Genomic DNA, 14,545 nt, shown 5'->3' with positions numbered 1-14,545 from the left:
CTGTGGAAGAGAGCTAAGTAATGATTAAATGCAGAGTGATGTTTAAACACAAAGTAAAAAAAAACAGACAAAAAGAATAAGACACTGAAAGCACTGTAGCGCATATTATGGTTTGTATTGTTGGGAATTGTCTGTAATGATGCGATCGACAAAACACAAAGACTTCAGAACAAATATTGTGAAGGCCAGAAGGCTGGAGTTTGAGTTCACCTTGTGCAGTTTGTATTCCTCAGAGGAAAATATTTTAAAGGCTTGCACAGAGGGCTGCGTAAGCACCCTAGTTAATATGGCGCACCATCGCTTGACTCTGAAAGAGCCCCAGGGCATCTTGACTTTGACCCCTCAAGTCTCCAAGAATCTTCAGGGGGGAAACTTGTCTTCCACAAGTCTGATAACTCCCATAGAAGTTCAGCTTGCCTGAAGTCTGGTGACTGTTAAAGTTAGCGAATATAATTGATATCGTCTTCAAACCCTCCAAACCATTCGGTGATAGTGGAAGATGCAATTCCCATCAGGACACAAGTGTTTTCTCACACTCAGAGCAACTCTGTATTGATTTGCAGTGACCCTTTTCTTCAAGCTGACCCAAATCATGTCAGGAAAAGAGCTCCACAGCCACCAAATCCCCCTCACCACAGGGACTCAAAGGTTTGGGTTTTCCCTGTAATTTGTCGGGTCAGCATGGGACACTCGCTCCATATCTGTGTGAGTGCTAGTGCACTAGTGGATGTTATTGAAGTTAGTAGGATATCAGCCAGCACTTACAGGAATGCTGAGTCGCCCTCTGCACAAACACAAACTTCCTCCTTCTTCGCCCCACTTCTCCTCCTCCTCCATCCCTCTCCTGTGCTTTTCCATAACAAGCTGCACACAAAGGCAAGAATGCGCCAAGCTAAACACAAACCAAAGCTGCTCTCTTTCTTCATATCACTTGCATGTTGTTGGATGCGAATCTATTTTCCTTGTAGATAAGAAGTAGTCAGCTGTTCCGCCGCTGGATGCTTTGTGCATCAGTACTTGTAATTTATCCGTCAGCTGGTTGCACAAACCCGACAGAAAGCTGAGGTTCCACATTCCTCATTGAGATGTTAGTATTAAATTCAAGGATGATTTCATGTTTCTTTGATGATTGTATGTGTGCGTTTGCGTGTTGACTTAGGGATGGACCTTGGTGCCCAATCACAGCTAAGTGACTGTCGTCTGTGTCTGCACCAGCGACTTTTGCAGGCTGAAATAATTCTCTTTTATTCCGTGGTGTCGAGAGCTTCTCCAAGGAGACTGAGCAGCACCTCTTTATCGCCCCATCATCCCCGCACTGAGTAAATACAAATCCCATAGGTCAAAAGTCCAGAGCTGTCCCCACAGCTCAGCGTCAACACATCATGGTTTCTGTGTACATGTGAGGAAACAGATGCAAACAGATCTCACTCACCAAAACATGTTTTAGAATAGCCATTAAGTTTGATGGCTCAAAGCTGTGGTCGCAGTGCAGCGTGTGCCTGGGTGGGCCTCTCCCGTGACTTCTGTTACATAGACTGAGCATGAAGTGAGATATTCCACTAAAAAGACTATATCTGAGAAAAAATTAAAAGTTAGTTTAAAGTCTAAAAATTGAGTTTCTTTTAGTTGAGGGGAAAACAGAAAAATGATGTATTTGTGAAGCAACCGTGATGAGAGCCGGGGTGGACTGAGACAAGATAGTCATCCAGGTAGAGAGAACAGAGCAAACACAGTCTGACAGCCTGTGATTTTATTTATTTCTTTTTTTCTGCAAGTTTTCATTGGTCTGAAGTGAAAGAGACAGAGTGTGTTTGTGTGCGTGTATGTGTGTGTGTGTGATCTCTCTTCTGCTTTTTTCCCCCTCCTGTCATAACACAAGAACTCTGCAATCTCTGCGGGGGCTATTTTCCAGCCCTGAGGGTATAGACTTCTTGAAACACTGATAACAGGATCCTGTAGTTAAACCTTCAGTGCATTAGCACAGTGAGCACAGTTTTGCTGTTGTTGTTGTTGTATTTAAACCTTGGTAAATGGCCTGCATTTGTATAGCGCTTGACTTGGTCCCTAAGGACCCCAAAGCGCTTTACACTACATTCAGTCATTCACCCATTCAAACACTGGTGATGGCAAGCTACACTGTAGCCACAGCTGCCCTGGGGCGCACTGACAGAGGCGAGGCTGCCGGACACTGGCGCCACCGGGCCCTCTGACCACCAGCAGTAGGCAACGGGTGAAGTGTCTTGCCCAAGGACACAACGACCGAGACTGTCGGAGCCGGGACTCGATTAGTGATCGGTTTCAAGTCGTTCCATAGCTCTGTCAAACTTCAGGAAAACTTTCAGCTGGTTTTACTGTTGTCGCTTTTGTAACACCATATTTGGTCACACAGTGAAGCTGTTTAAATAAAATCACGTTTTTGTTTTACCACTAGTATTTAAGGGGAAACAGTTCGTCTACGTGCCACGCAAGGTTGGCGCTAAAAAGGAGTGCATCTACATTATAATAACCTTTAAATACCTGTAAATAAAGGATATATTTAAAAGATGGTACTAAACGCAGTTTTGGTCTCTATACATAGTTTCTCTTCCACACAACAACTCTGAGTGCAGTGATTTTAAAAAAAAGAAAAGAAAAAAGTTTTAAACTACCTTAACTAATTCAATTGAGTAAGGGGTGTGGCTGCCTTGATGTGTCCGCTAGGTATCATCCACTACTTCAAGTCATTAAACTGGACCTCTGTAACGTGTCTGTGCTGTTTGTCCCTTTTGGAGCATCGTTAATAGGTTAGTATTATATCTTGCTGTGTAGTTTAAATCGTCCCAGAAGTTTCTGTTTCAGTTTTAAGTGGTTTATTAGTCACTTGGCACTAATTAGTCAATATATGGGTTTATAAATGCAACATGCTAACTAGCGGTTGCGGCTAATTTTAGTACTCAACAATTTCATCCAACTTCTGATTTAAAAAAACAAAACCTGGCAGTGTCCAGAATACTAATGTTGAAGCTTCTTTTTGATTTATTTATTAATGATTAAAATACAAATGTAATACAATAGACAAAGAAGTGTGTGTTACAATGATGTCAAATAAACATAATGAAAAAGTTACAAATAATAATGGCTTTTAAAACCTTATTGTTTAAGAATAAATTGTGGGTACGCAGAGTTCAATTTCCTCCAAGAAAATGAGGTAGTATAGTGTCGTCTTTGAGAATTTGCAGTTATGAATGTGGAATTTGGGAAAGAGTCAAATCAAACTGATGAGGTGAAATGCCTTTGAGCTGCTCTCACTAAAGTCAGTACAACCAAATAAAATGTAAAGGCTGTCTAAAAGTAAATGGAAATATATAAATAGGAGCTAGTCTCTGGGAAAATCTCACAAAAAGAGCACAGTGTATATGTATCACTCTTATATTTGTATACAAAGTTTTTCTATGAATTAATGTAAATGTAAAGGGAAAAAAAGGGAAAAATCCTAACATTTCTAAACAACATGAACAAACAGACAGAATGGCTACAAACACAATGCAGAACCCTTTTGGGTTTATTGGTAAATTTGTATCTTGTCTGAGTAACTGAATAGTAAACCTTCATTGTTGAACTACTGATTTGCCAGGAGAATACTATTAGATGACTTGTATAGAGTAGAGCTTCACAAAACCTCTAAGCAGTATAGCTCGTAGTTCTCCCCAAGAACACACATGGAGTTAAACTGTAGCAACATGGATTAATGATTTATATACTACAGAGGAACGGTATAAGAATTATAAATGGATCTGATTATTATGAACAAGCGAGTGCAAGATTCATTAAACTGCATGCCTTAAAACATTCTGATTTAGTTGAGCTAAGCACCACACTGATATTGTACAAAGCACAAAATAATCTCCTTCTAAATTATATTTAGAGGTTGTTTGAAATTTGAAAGGAGGAGAAAAACTCAGAGGACAAAAATTTCATAAAAGCAAAAGATAATGGGTGTAAACCTGTGTAGCAATTGTGATGAGGGATTAACATTGTTTTGTTGACTATGTAAGTTTAAAAAAAAAAAAAATCTGGTGCTAAATATAAAAATTAGGTAGGCGTCTTTGGCGTTTGTTTTGGTGAAATCTAGTGCTGACATTTAGAATACGTTGTGTATGTTGGCCAATAATTGTGTTTTTCCTATCAAATGGAATTCTTGGTTGTCCAAATTTATTTATTTATGTAACCTAATTATTGCAGTCATTGTTATAATGACTGATCATTCATAAATTAAATATAAAACAGTCACAGAATTTTCTTAGCTGCCATTCAGAAAGAGTGTAGAATGATGTAGATTTATAAATACATAGTAACAATACTGATCCCTAATAATAGGGTTATCAGAGGGTTTTTGCAGGTCCTTATTTTGTCTGTTTATTATCTGTGATATTATATACATACTTTAGGTAAGGGTAAGGAAGAAGACTATCATTGAGCAAACAGCAATATAGCAAGTTTAAGCATATTAAATAAGCCATGTAAATGTTTTAAAGCACTCAGTTTGTCTTTTTATATAGCGGGATATGCACACTGTGTATTTTGGTGACAATAATTGAAAACACAAACTTTATTTATGAGAAATCTTTAGGTGTCATTTAACAGGCCAATGCTGCTTTTTGTGTCCTGTCTTAGTTATCTGGCATAAAAGCATGCTATGTTGTATTAACTCATAAAAACAACAGTATCAATGTATATATAACAGATGAATCATGTTTTCAGGGACACAGAGGAACTTTTAATTGTTAGTCATTTGTTTCGGGGGAGGAAAAAAAGGAAGGCTGATTTTTCTTGTCCTGAGTACAGCAGAATCAGTATCTGCTCCAGCAGAACAGAGTGCAGATACTGAATGTTCTTTTTCAAATCATTTGAAGGTAGATTAAAAAACCCTGTACAACAATATCTTCCTTACAATTTCATCAGTTATCACAAAGGCACTTAGCACAACCGGCTCCTTGTGGTTATAAAAACAATCCGTTCATGTAAAAGAACAATGTCTACGTAGGAAGTCAGGCATTGTTTTTATTTCACTGTGCTTTAAAACAGAAGCACGTTGGTACAGCCATGCAAAAAGCGTGCAGGTATGCAAAATATTCCACACCGGACCTGTTTTCACATTGATAATTAACTAGATGCTATCAGTGTTCTCTGTCTGACATCTGCCTACCTGATTTGGATAGTTTTTTTCTTTATCAACACAACTGGATAGGTGTACTGGGTAGGTAATACTCCCTTAACTTAGGAGTATTAAATATCACAGTTTGCTTCCAGAGATCTATACCACAAAGCCGGATTTCATCTTTTCCATGTAATTCAAGGGTTTTCTGTACTATGATAGTGGTTTGTTTCTTACCAGGTTAAATCTCCATAGCAACTTATTCTGTAATCCTAGCCTGAGGAACCTATAATCGGTCACCATTGTACTTGCTGACCTCATATCAAATTTAAGCCTATTGAATTCTGTTTTTATATTTAATAGGCTTACTCGTCATACAATATCTATAATATTTATAATTGTTTACATGTATCTAGTCTAAAGTTTCTAAGTACTCTATTTTACTGGAATAGTTTTTATGTTTTTTAGAGCTTTTTAATCACCATTTTATCATCATCTGACAAAGTCTCTAATTGGAGTAAGTGACACTCATAGGGATCATTTTCTGTGAAACACTGTTTAAGATGTTAAAATGTTCCCAACACCACTCCTTTAATGGGAATGCACAGGGGAAACCCTGCGTTAACTTGGCAAATTGATACCCAACTTCATGTTGTTTATCCTGATTGCACTTCACTTCGTAGTATAGGGCCAAGAAGTGGGATAGTCTCAAAATCCTGCATCCTCCCCTCCATTGCCCTCAATCCTTTAGGAAATTGCTCCTAGTCAAATCTGAGGAGTGAAGGTTCGATACTGATCAAATAACAGAAAAAGCAAAGAAGAAAGGAAGCTTTTAAATGCTTCAAATGACTGTTTCATCAGCAGCTGAATGACAGAAGTCCTTGTTTTGAAAATTAAAAATAAAAAGATCAACAGAAAAAAATACCTGTACACTTAATTTAATGTAAGAGACTGCAATAGGTGTGCTTAGACTAGCATAGAGAAGAAATCTCCACATATCCTAGTTTACAGTACTACACTATGCAACCACCTGTTTGGTTCAGTTAAGTTTTATTTACCTAGGCCCAAATCACAAAAAGGTCCTTTATATTGCCCCTTATTAAGGTAGAGACCCTACAATAATACAGACTAAAAACCCCAACAATCAGACGATGCCCGATGAGCAAGCACTTGGCAACAATGAGAAGGAAAAACTCCCTTTTAACAGGCAGAAACCTCCAGCAGAAACAAACCTCCAGCTCAGGGAGAGGCAGCCATCTTCCATGACCAGTTGAGGGTTAGGGGAGAGAGGCTGTTGCCAAAAAGTCAAATATTTCTCCTTTAAAGGTCAAGTGCATTCACTCATAGGCTGCACTCTGTCTGGCTCTGCTGGCCAGACAGAGTGCAGCCTGGGCGCACATATTCTAAACTCCCAGATATCAATCGGTTTATACTGTTTTAAGCCCCCAAGGGCTCAAACTAGCACTTCCAGCTGTGGGTGGAGTCAAAACAGAAGCATGGCTCTCTTTATGGTAGGTGCTGATGGGAGACAGAGAGGTTATTTTATGAGTTTTTAGGAGATGAAGGTGTGACGATGCAGTTTTTGGACAGATGGAAGAAAATAAATGAGCTCATGATAAGGTAAGACAATTAGCTGGATAAAGAAATGAAGAAGTCATCAATGAGAAACAGAAAGGAGGTGAGAACAGTGCACTGTATGGCCTTAGGTCTTTGACACTTGGTTTTCCGGTAACACCCTTTTGACCCAGCTGCTGTCTGTGAGCTCCCTGTGATCTCTGATCCTCTGACCTTACAAATGCAGCTCCCAAACACACACGTGCACCAACACACACACCTTTAAATCTTAAAATAGCTACAGTTAATAGCAGTTCCCCAGAGCCCCCAAGCAGGATGTTTCAACAGTCTGAGACCAGCCACCACATGCAGCACAGCGCAGCTCTTTCATCGCTTTCTTCCGGATTCTGATTGGAACTGGTGTTTTTTAATTTAAATTTCATTGAGTACGACTGTTTACAGCTCGCCGTCTGCTTGCGGGTTAGAGTCGGATACGGGAGCGAGTTATAGCGAGAGGGTGGTGTGGGGGCAATTTCCACGCGCTTGTGAAGATCCATCGCAGGCAGATGTTGAAAACATGTGGAAGCGCTGGCTGCAAGTTTCACACACAGCAATTAGTGTAGACCTAAACGATGTGTGTTCGCGTGTGTCCTTTATGCGCGAGCTTCCCTCTTGAGCGCTTGTAGCAGCCAGCTGTACGTAAGTGGGGGGAGATTTCCATGACGAAGTTAACTGGAGGGGTACATTTATTAAAGTTGAGCGGAGAAATGCGCCAGTGCTGATGATAACCTTAATCAAGCCCATTTTCTCATGAATGATTTTCTGATTTTATTTATTTATTTATTTTAGATTGAATGCATTTGTTGTCTGGTAACATATAGTAAAAACGATATAGTATGTGGAGCATCATAACAGATTGAGAGGTGCAGGTATCACCACAGAAGTCCACTGTGTTCCTAGGATTTGTACGCAGCCCTTGCAGCCCTCCTATCTAAACATGGACTCTCTTCTATGTAGGCATTGACTCATCTTGACACACTTGACAGACAGGGCTCTTGAGTTTTGTGTTTCGTACAGATATAGTGGTTTTAGATTTCTAAGCTCAACATGGCTCCGTGGCATTAATGCTTAGCTAGTTTGCCTTGCCTTCACAGAGCAATGAATCACTGCTCAGAGGATCGGGCTTTTTCAATTACAGAGACTTGAATTCGCTCCATGTCAGAGCATGTTATGGCTGTCTGCTTTTTGATGCTCTGGACCACGTGCATTTCTCTTCTGTTCTCTTTGTGTGGGCTCGGGATGCGAGCCTATGCTTCGCACAGCAGGAAGTGCTATTCCTATGCTTGTTCTTCAATTACTGTGTGCACTTAATACAGTCAACCAGCCTGTTAAGCAGCAGACAGCTAATTTAGCACAGCTCAGCTTGATGAGCGAACAGAAAAGACAGCACTGACAAACACATCTTCCGTGTGTGTGTCTGTGTGTGGCCTGTTAGGATATGCTGTAAATGCAAATACCATATTAGACACGTGTCACATTTGATGCAGTTTTTGGTCATGTCATAGCAATCCTGAGCCACTTCAGTCCTTAATTAGCTGAAACTAGAATATTCTAATGCATAAATATTTCCACCCTAAAGGCAAAGTTGATGCAACATCAAAGCTTCCCCAGAAGTTGGTATGTAAAAGGTGCATAATGGACATTTTATGTCAAACTTTAACAAAATTGTAAAAGAATCACATGTTAACAATTTCAAGATTTTGGTAATATCCTGATCTCAACAAAATCGTCATTGCACCTATTAAATATGATGCCCGACTATAGATTTATGTGTGCGTATGTGTGTGTGTGAGGATGTTTAAAGTCACGTACAGCTACCCACATTTATCACTAATCTAATTTATTCCATTAGAGCTCATTTAACTGTTCTAACATGTCCCAATTGAGGCCATGTCCTCACCTAGACCTCTGAATGTGTCTCTTGTTGTATAAAAGTCTCGAGTCTTCGTTTCTTTATATTCTGCTCAGAAAACACAAACTAAGTCCAGAAAACTATTGAAACATGTGCAAGCATTTATGGAAAAACAGTTTTTACTGAGCAGGGATAGCTCAGTAGGTAGAGTGGTGGCCCCATGATTGGAAGGTCAGGGGTTCAATTCCCCTGAACAGCTACCCTGAGGTACCCCTGAGCAAGGTACCGTCCCTACACACTGCTCCCCGGGCGCCCAATGGCTGCCCACTGCTTCACTGAGTGAATGGGTTAAATGCAGAGAGGAATTTCCCCATGGGGATCAATAAAGTACACTTTCTTTTTTCTTTCTTCTTACAATTTTTAAGGGCTTGGCAGTCAATGAAGTTGATATATCAATGGCCTCTATCCAGATGATCCCACACTGCTTCAATAATGTTAATGTCAGGGCTCTGGGGAGGCCAATCCAAGACTTATTTTTAAAAAATACACAGTGGAAAGCTACCAATGTATGCTTTCATTGCATTTCCAGATCATTGCCATGTTAAAACATTAAGCCTAAGTCATGATGCTGCATGGTAGATCATTTTGCCAAGATTCTCAACACCGCTGGGTGAAATGCAGCTCCAAACCATGACAGAGCCTCCACCCTTCCACTAAGATAATTTATGATGAGACTTTGGTGAACAAATTAAAAAAAAACAATTTAAAGTTGTTTCTTTGGCAAGTTGTCTGGTATCTGTTGATGCAACATCAGTTCATTCCTTGAGTTAGCTCGAATGCTATTTTTATGCTTGAATGACAGAAGGTCAGTGTTAAGTGGTGTGACAAAGAAAGAAAGCAAGAAACAAAAAAACAGTGCAACAAGTGCATTCGTCAAAAAATGGTCAGGTACAAAGAGTGGAGTGGAAAAACAGCTGATGCCTCAAAAATCTTTGAAAAGATTCCAGAAAGCCTGGAGAACTATTGCTCAAGACCTCTTTAAAAGTTAAAACCACATCTCGCTGCTTGGAAGCAGAATATAAAGAATTTATGGGAATTTATGAAGCCTTTTGTGCATTACTGTATATAATCAATTTTCAGTCCATCAGTTGTTTAACACTGAGATGTTAGTTCACCCACCGCCTAACATCTAATCATTCTGCTCTCTACCTGTGAGCTAGCACTTTGCAGTGACGGCTGTCTGAAATCTGTGAGGACTTGCATGCTCGACATCACTCACATTCCTCTTGGACGTGTCCAGATATGCTTGTTCTTTGCACATTCACAGTTTTTGACTCCACAGCTCTTTCAAAACTTAATCAGATGAGCGTGTTCTTATATCATGAAGGTCTGTGTGTCTGAGTTCAGAGGGAAAACTGAAAACTACACGAGAGACGTAAGATAACATATCACAGATGAGTTTAGTAAGTGGGTGACAGATGGGAAAATAAGAAGTGGAAATGTAATGTGCATGTCTTTATATCATGTCAAATATAAAATAAAAAATGAAAGGGCTTATTTTTGTTCTTATGAAAGTTTAAACTATTGTGTATCAGCACTGAAAGCATTCATAGTCTGCTTAAAGCTTTGCTAAAGTTGATGAAAGCATTAGGTTAAGGTTTGAGCTTGGGATGTTGTTGTGTTTCATAACCATCAGAAGCTTTTCTTTTTGTAGAGTGTTTTGAGTTCACTCCAGTTTGAGCCCATTTGGCACCACGAGCTCCAAACCTTTATTTCTATCACGCTGCCTGTGTCAAAGGTCAGCCTGGTCAGTCTGACACTTTGATCAAGTTATGTTTGGAGTCTTTCTCCTTCCTCTTTGAGTTTCTTTTTCGTCTCTTGATTCTTCAGTTTGTTGAAAATGAAAGGTTGAGCAAGTTTTAAAAGCAATCATGATGTTTGGCATGATTTGCACTTTAAAATGCATCACGACTATTGTGAAATATGGGGAAAATTAGTTTTCTTAAGAGGAAAGAAGAACAATGCCACCCCCATATGTATGTAGCTTAGCAGACTGAAGGGAAACCGTCTAGTCTCTGTCCAAAGCTCTGTTCAGCTCCTGTAAAATTATTTGATAAATGATTTAAGCAAGTGCAGTACAGCCTGTTAATTAGTTGGCTTTGTAGGTGCTGATTAGTGAGTTTATTGGATTGATGTTTTTACGATTCTAAGACCAAACGTTAAATCTTCTCTCTGTTCAGACTCTCCTCCAGAGAGGACAGGACGCCGCCGCAGTATGCCGGGGTCCTCGGACAAGAGCACACCCTCCATGGAGCCTACATCCACCGCTGCGACGCCTTTCAGAGTCACCGTGAGTACTGTGAGTTTGTCTTTGTTTTCCTTTTTTCTGCTTCTTCTTTGTTTTATTCTCTGACTTTGTCATTTTCTCCCCCTTGATGTGCCTTAGCAGGCTGTTTCTTATAGAACAGGTTTGCTTTTTTTCCCTTTTTCTCAAGGCTCGTCTGGCATCCAGATGGAAGGGTGCCAATCTGAAACTCATTTGCTTTAAGTGTTTGGAACGGGGCCTTTGATGTTTGGCATCTATGCAACACAAATACATTTGCACAATTTGGGTTTCTACTCAGCACTCAAACCCTCATTGATTTTTATTTCCCTTCATTAAATTTCTTATTCTTATTCGAATAGTTCAAGTGAGCATACTCCCGCACCTGTTCGTGCTCGGCATCCATCCGCCATCTAGCACGCTTGTCCTCTCCTCGGTCAAGCGCGCACACAAATGCAGAGCAGTGCTTTGCCTGTCATGTTGCATAATTCTGCTGTGCTTTCTGCCATGTTTAATTCAGCAGATAAACAACCAGTTGATTAAGCAAAAGCATCCTCTATGAGTCATCAATTTAAAGATAATTAGCAATTAGTGGCGCACATTTCCATTAATAAATAATGAGCAGGGAGATGTCGCCCCAGAGGTGAACTGTAAACAGTCGAAGTTAGGCCAGCAGAGCCACACACGCTCAGTAATTAGTCTCTCATAAAGAATATTCTATCTTTGTATAAACCATCAGCCTTTGCAGGTACACCAGTGGACTTAGTTAAGAGCTTCACACTCTTGCATCATTCCTGAAACCAGAAATTATATATTTGCTTTCTTTCATTTCCTTCGTTTCGCCCACCATCAGCAATATTCTACACTCAAATGACTCTAGTGCTCTAATAAAAGCCCACAGTCAATGTAATAACAATAAACAGTAGACCCACTAGACCCACTAGTGCTGGACCACCTGCAGGGTGACAATAAAGTCTGTTACTCATATAAGACGATCACAGATTGCCAACTTAGAGATGGCGAATCTCTAATCTGCCCTTATAAAAAGATGGAAATGGTATTGGGACAGGTGTGTGTGTGTGTGTGTGTGTGTGTGTGTGTGTGTGTGTGTGTGTGTGTGTGTGTGTGTGTGTGTGTGTGTGTGCGCGCGCACTCGTTCTCTGACCTTTTAATTACCATTGTATATGCTACCACTGTAACCGGACTTCCCGAAATTTAAAAAAGAAAAGGAGAACTGAAAGCTTGAGGAGAGCAATATAAGAACCAAATGAAGAAGTAAAAGCTTGGAGGAGACAGGCTCAGGTAGGATGGGCTAGACACTGGGTAAGCATCTCCTCAGCAGCTCCTTTGTACTTTCCAAAGGAAAAGGGTAGAGGAGTGCAGCACTGCTGGTCACATGACCACTTAACTTGCTTCTGATGTTTTATTGATGAGCAGCAGTAACTTTTTGTGTAAAGAAAACAAGCTTCCTCAGGGGACATTTAACCCTCTCCTGCACTTTTCCCTATACTGCCCCCCTCTGGCGTCTGTCGGTATTACAGCAACAGTTCCCCTCACAGCAACATTCTTACCTGCACATGTTATAAGTAACATTTGATCATTATTTTTAGTGACCAATATTTTCAGCTTAAATTACTGAAGGGAAACAAGATGATGTTACCAACACAGAGACTAGCAGATCATACAGATGCTTCTACACTGAAGATAGATGCAATTGAGATTAATATACAACCATATTATTATAAAGATAACCTTGCTGTGTTCACACTGTAGACAGTATGCTGCTCTTGGCCTCTTCCTCCTAGATAGAGAAGGGAAGATCATGTTTTATGCTGATGATGTCTGTTTCCTACTGATTAATGCCTGCAAAAACAGGACTTACTGGAAAAGCACCGTCAACTCAGTTTCAAAGAGCTTAGTAACAAGTACAGGTATGCCTTAAAGACAGAGACAGGATGTATCTTGATGCCAAGCATACATAAATATACCACAACCTAAGAGGCAGTAAATAACCATGGCGTACACAGCACCACACATATTTTAAATCTTAGTGCATATATCTTCTGTAATTGTCCTAGCATATGTATCTGTGTGTTCCCTAGACACGTTAAAAAATCTGGATTAAACCTACGATATAAACTGCCTAGTTATAATCTATATACACTCAAAAGTTGATCATCTGAAAATGAACAGCAACGGTACGTCTACGTTATGTGTACATTGCTGACATTACGTGCACGTGACATGTGCAATGTTGTACAACGCTAGCAGTGTCTGCAATTGATTATTTTGTATTATACAATAAAAATTTAGCTCGCAAAGATAAATATGTTTTTATCATTCACTGGTTAGATTTTTATGAAAACCCATTTTTGCCATCTCATTATATACTGTGATATAATGAAGATAAAAAAAAAAAAATAGCATGCTAAATTAACGTCTGTGTTTTCATACATGAACAAAACTGTCACAGACCTGGCAAAAACCACCTGTATTGCAGGTTTTTGCTAGTAATGAATAGAATTTGACTTTTTGATGTGTGGGGTTTTTTTTGTTTTGTTTTGTTTGTTTGTTTTTTACATTTTTGAGCACTCATACTTTCTAATGTGGGGGAAAAGGAGGTATCTAGGACTGAAAAACAAGTAAAGGAAGTTGTGAAAGTAATTTTTTTCTTAGCTTTATTAAATATTAAACATTTATATTATTTTTTTAAAAAGTTTCTCAGAGAGCGAAGTGGGAACTTCATATTCGATTGACTCTATTAAAATATCAATAAATCAATCATAACAGCATATTAACATTATTGTTATTGATAGTTTCGTGGTAATAGAGCCCTTTGAATTGAAACTGAATATTGAATGGATGGACAAATGGATAAGATACAGACATGGTGCACGCACAAATGTTGGAGCGCAAACAGGAAAACAGGCAGTGGTTTTCCTGCATCTTCTACTTTTTTAGCAATAACAAACCACCCCACACTTTTCTTCTACAGTGAAAAGAGTTGTGGTGACATCTAAAGTAGTCCTCCTAGGCCTTGAGCTAAATCTGTCAAAATGTTTTTTTGTCATGTACTCTGCAGCGACTGGATTCACGATCTGCACGTGCACGGTGGAATCCATGCACACGCAAAAGCACAACTTCTCTAAAACAATTGCTCGCCAGCAGGCGAGAAAAAAATGTTTCAAAGCCAAGTCAAGAATAGTAGTTCAAAATGTGACTGTAAAAGTTACAACTTGATACTTTCTAATGTGCTTGTTTAAAGAGCAGACAAACAAATCTTATCTAAGTCTCTCACGTCCACGTCCCGCTGATTGCGCTAGCTGAGTGGATTGATTTGACTTAGGGAGAGATAGGATAAAGAGCTAACTCCATTCTCCCTACCTTCTAGCCCCTCTTAGATAATAGCAGGGGGTCTAATTGGACAGGTAGGTCTCTTGTTTTCATCAGGTTGTTCTAGAGGAGGACAAGAGAGGTTGACGTGAAAGTAGGGAACACCCTGCTGATTGTCCAGGCACTGATTCTATCAGCCCCCATTAAGGGAGCCTGGAATTGCCAAGCCAAGGGAATAGCATTAACTCGGTGCAAGCATTTACTTTAATTTCAAGAAGAAAAAAGCCCA

At 39.6% G+C, this 14,545-nt stretch overlaps 1 protein-coding gene across 5 annotated transcripts in view; it reads left to right on the top strand.

Annotated features, from left to right (window-relative positions):
* Nucleotides 1-14,545, top strand: part of dab2ipb (DAB2 interacting protein b) — a 156,796-nt gene that overhangs the window by 45,846 nt on the left and 96,405 nt on the right. For 4 of the 5 annotated variants that reach the window (XM_063478187.1, XM_063478188.1, XM_063478186.1 and 1 more), the window contains one exon: nt 10,841-10,959. In XM_063478187.1, the coding sequence (XP_063334257.1) occupies nt 10,841-10,959 (119 nt within the window). Of the gene's footprint in view, nt 1-10,840; nt 10,960-14,545 lie in introns of those variants that run through there. The other variant, XM_063478184.1, reaches the window with a different exon arrangement.

The sequence above is a fragment of the Pelmatolapia mariae genome, linkage group LG7, assembly GCF_036321145.2.
Source record: "Pelmatolapia mariae isolate MD_Pm_ZW linkage group LG7, Pm_UMD_F_2, whole genome shotgun sequence".
NCBI classification, from domain to species: Eukaryota; Metazoa; Chordata; class Actinopteri; order Cichliformes; family Cichlidae; genus Pelmatolapia; species Pelmatolapia mariae.
This window is presented reverse-complemented; position numbering and strand designations above follow the sequence as displayed.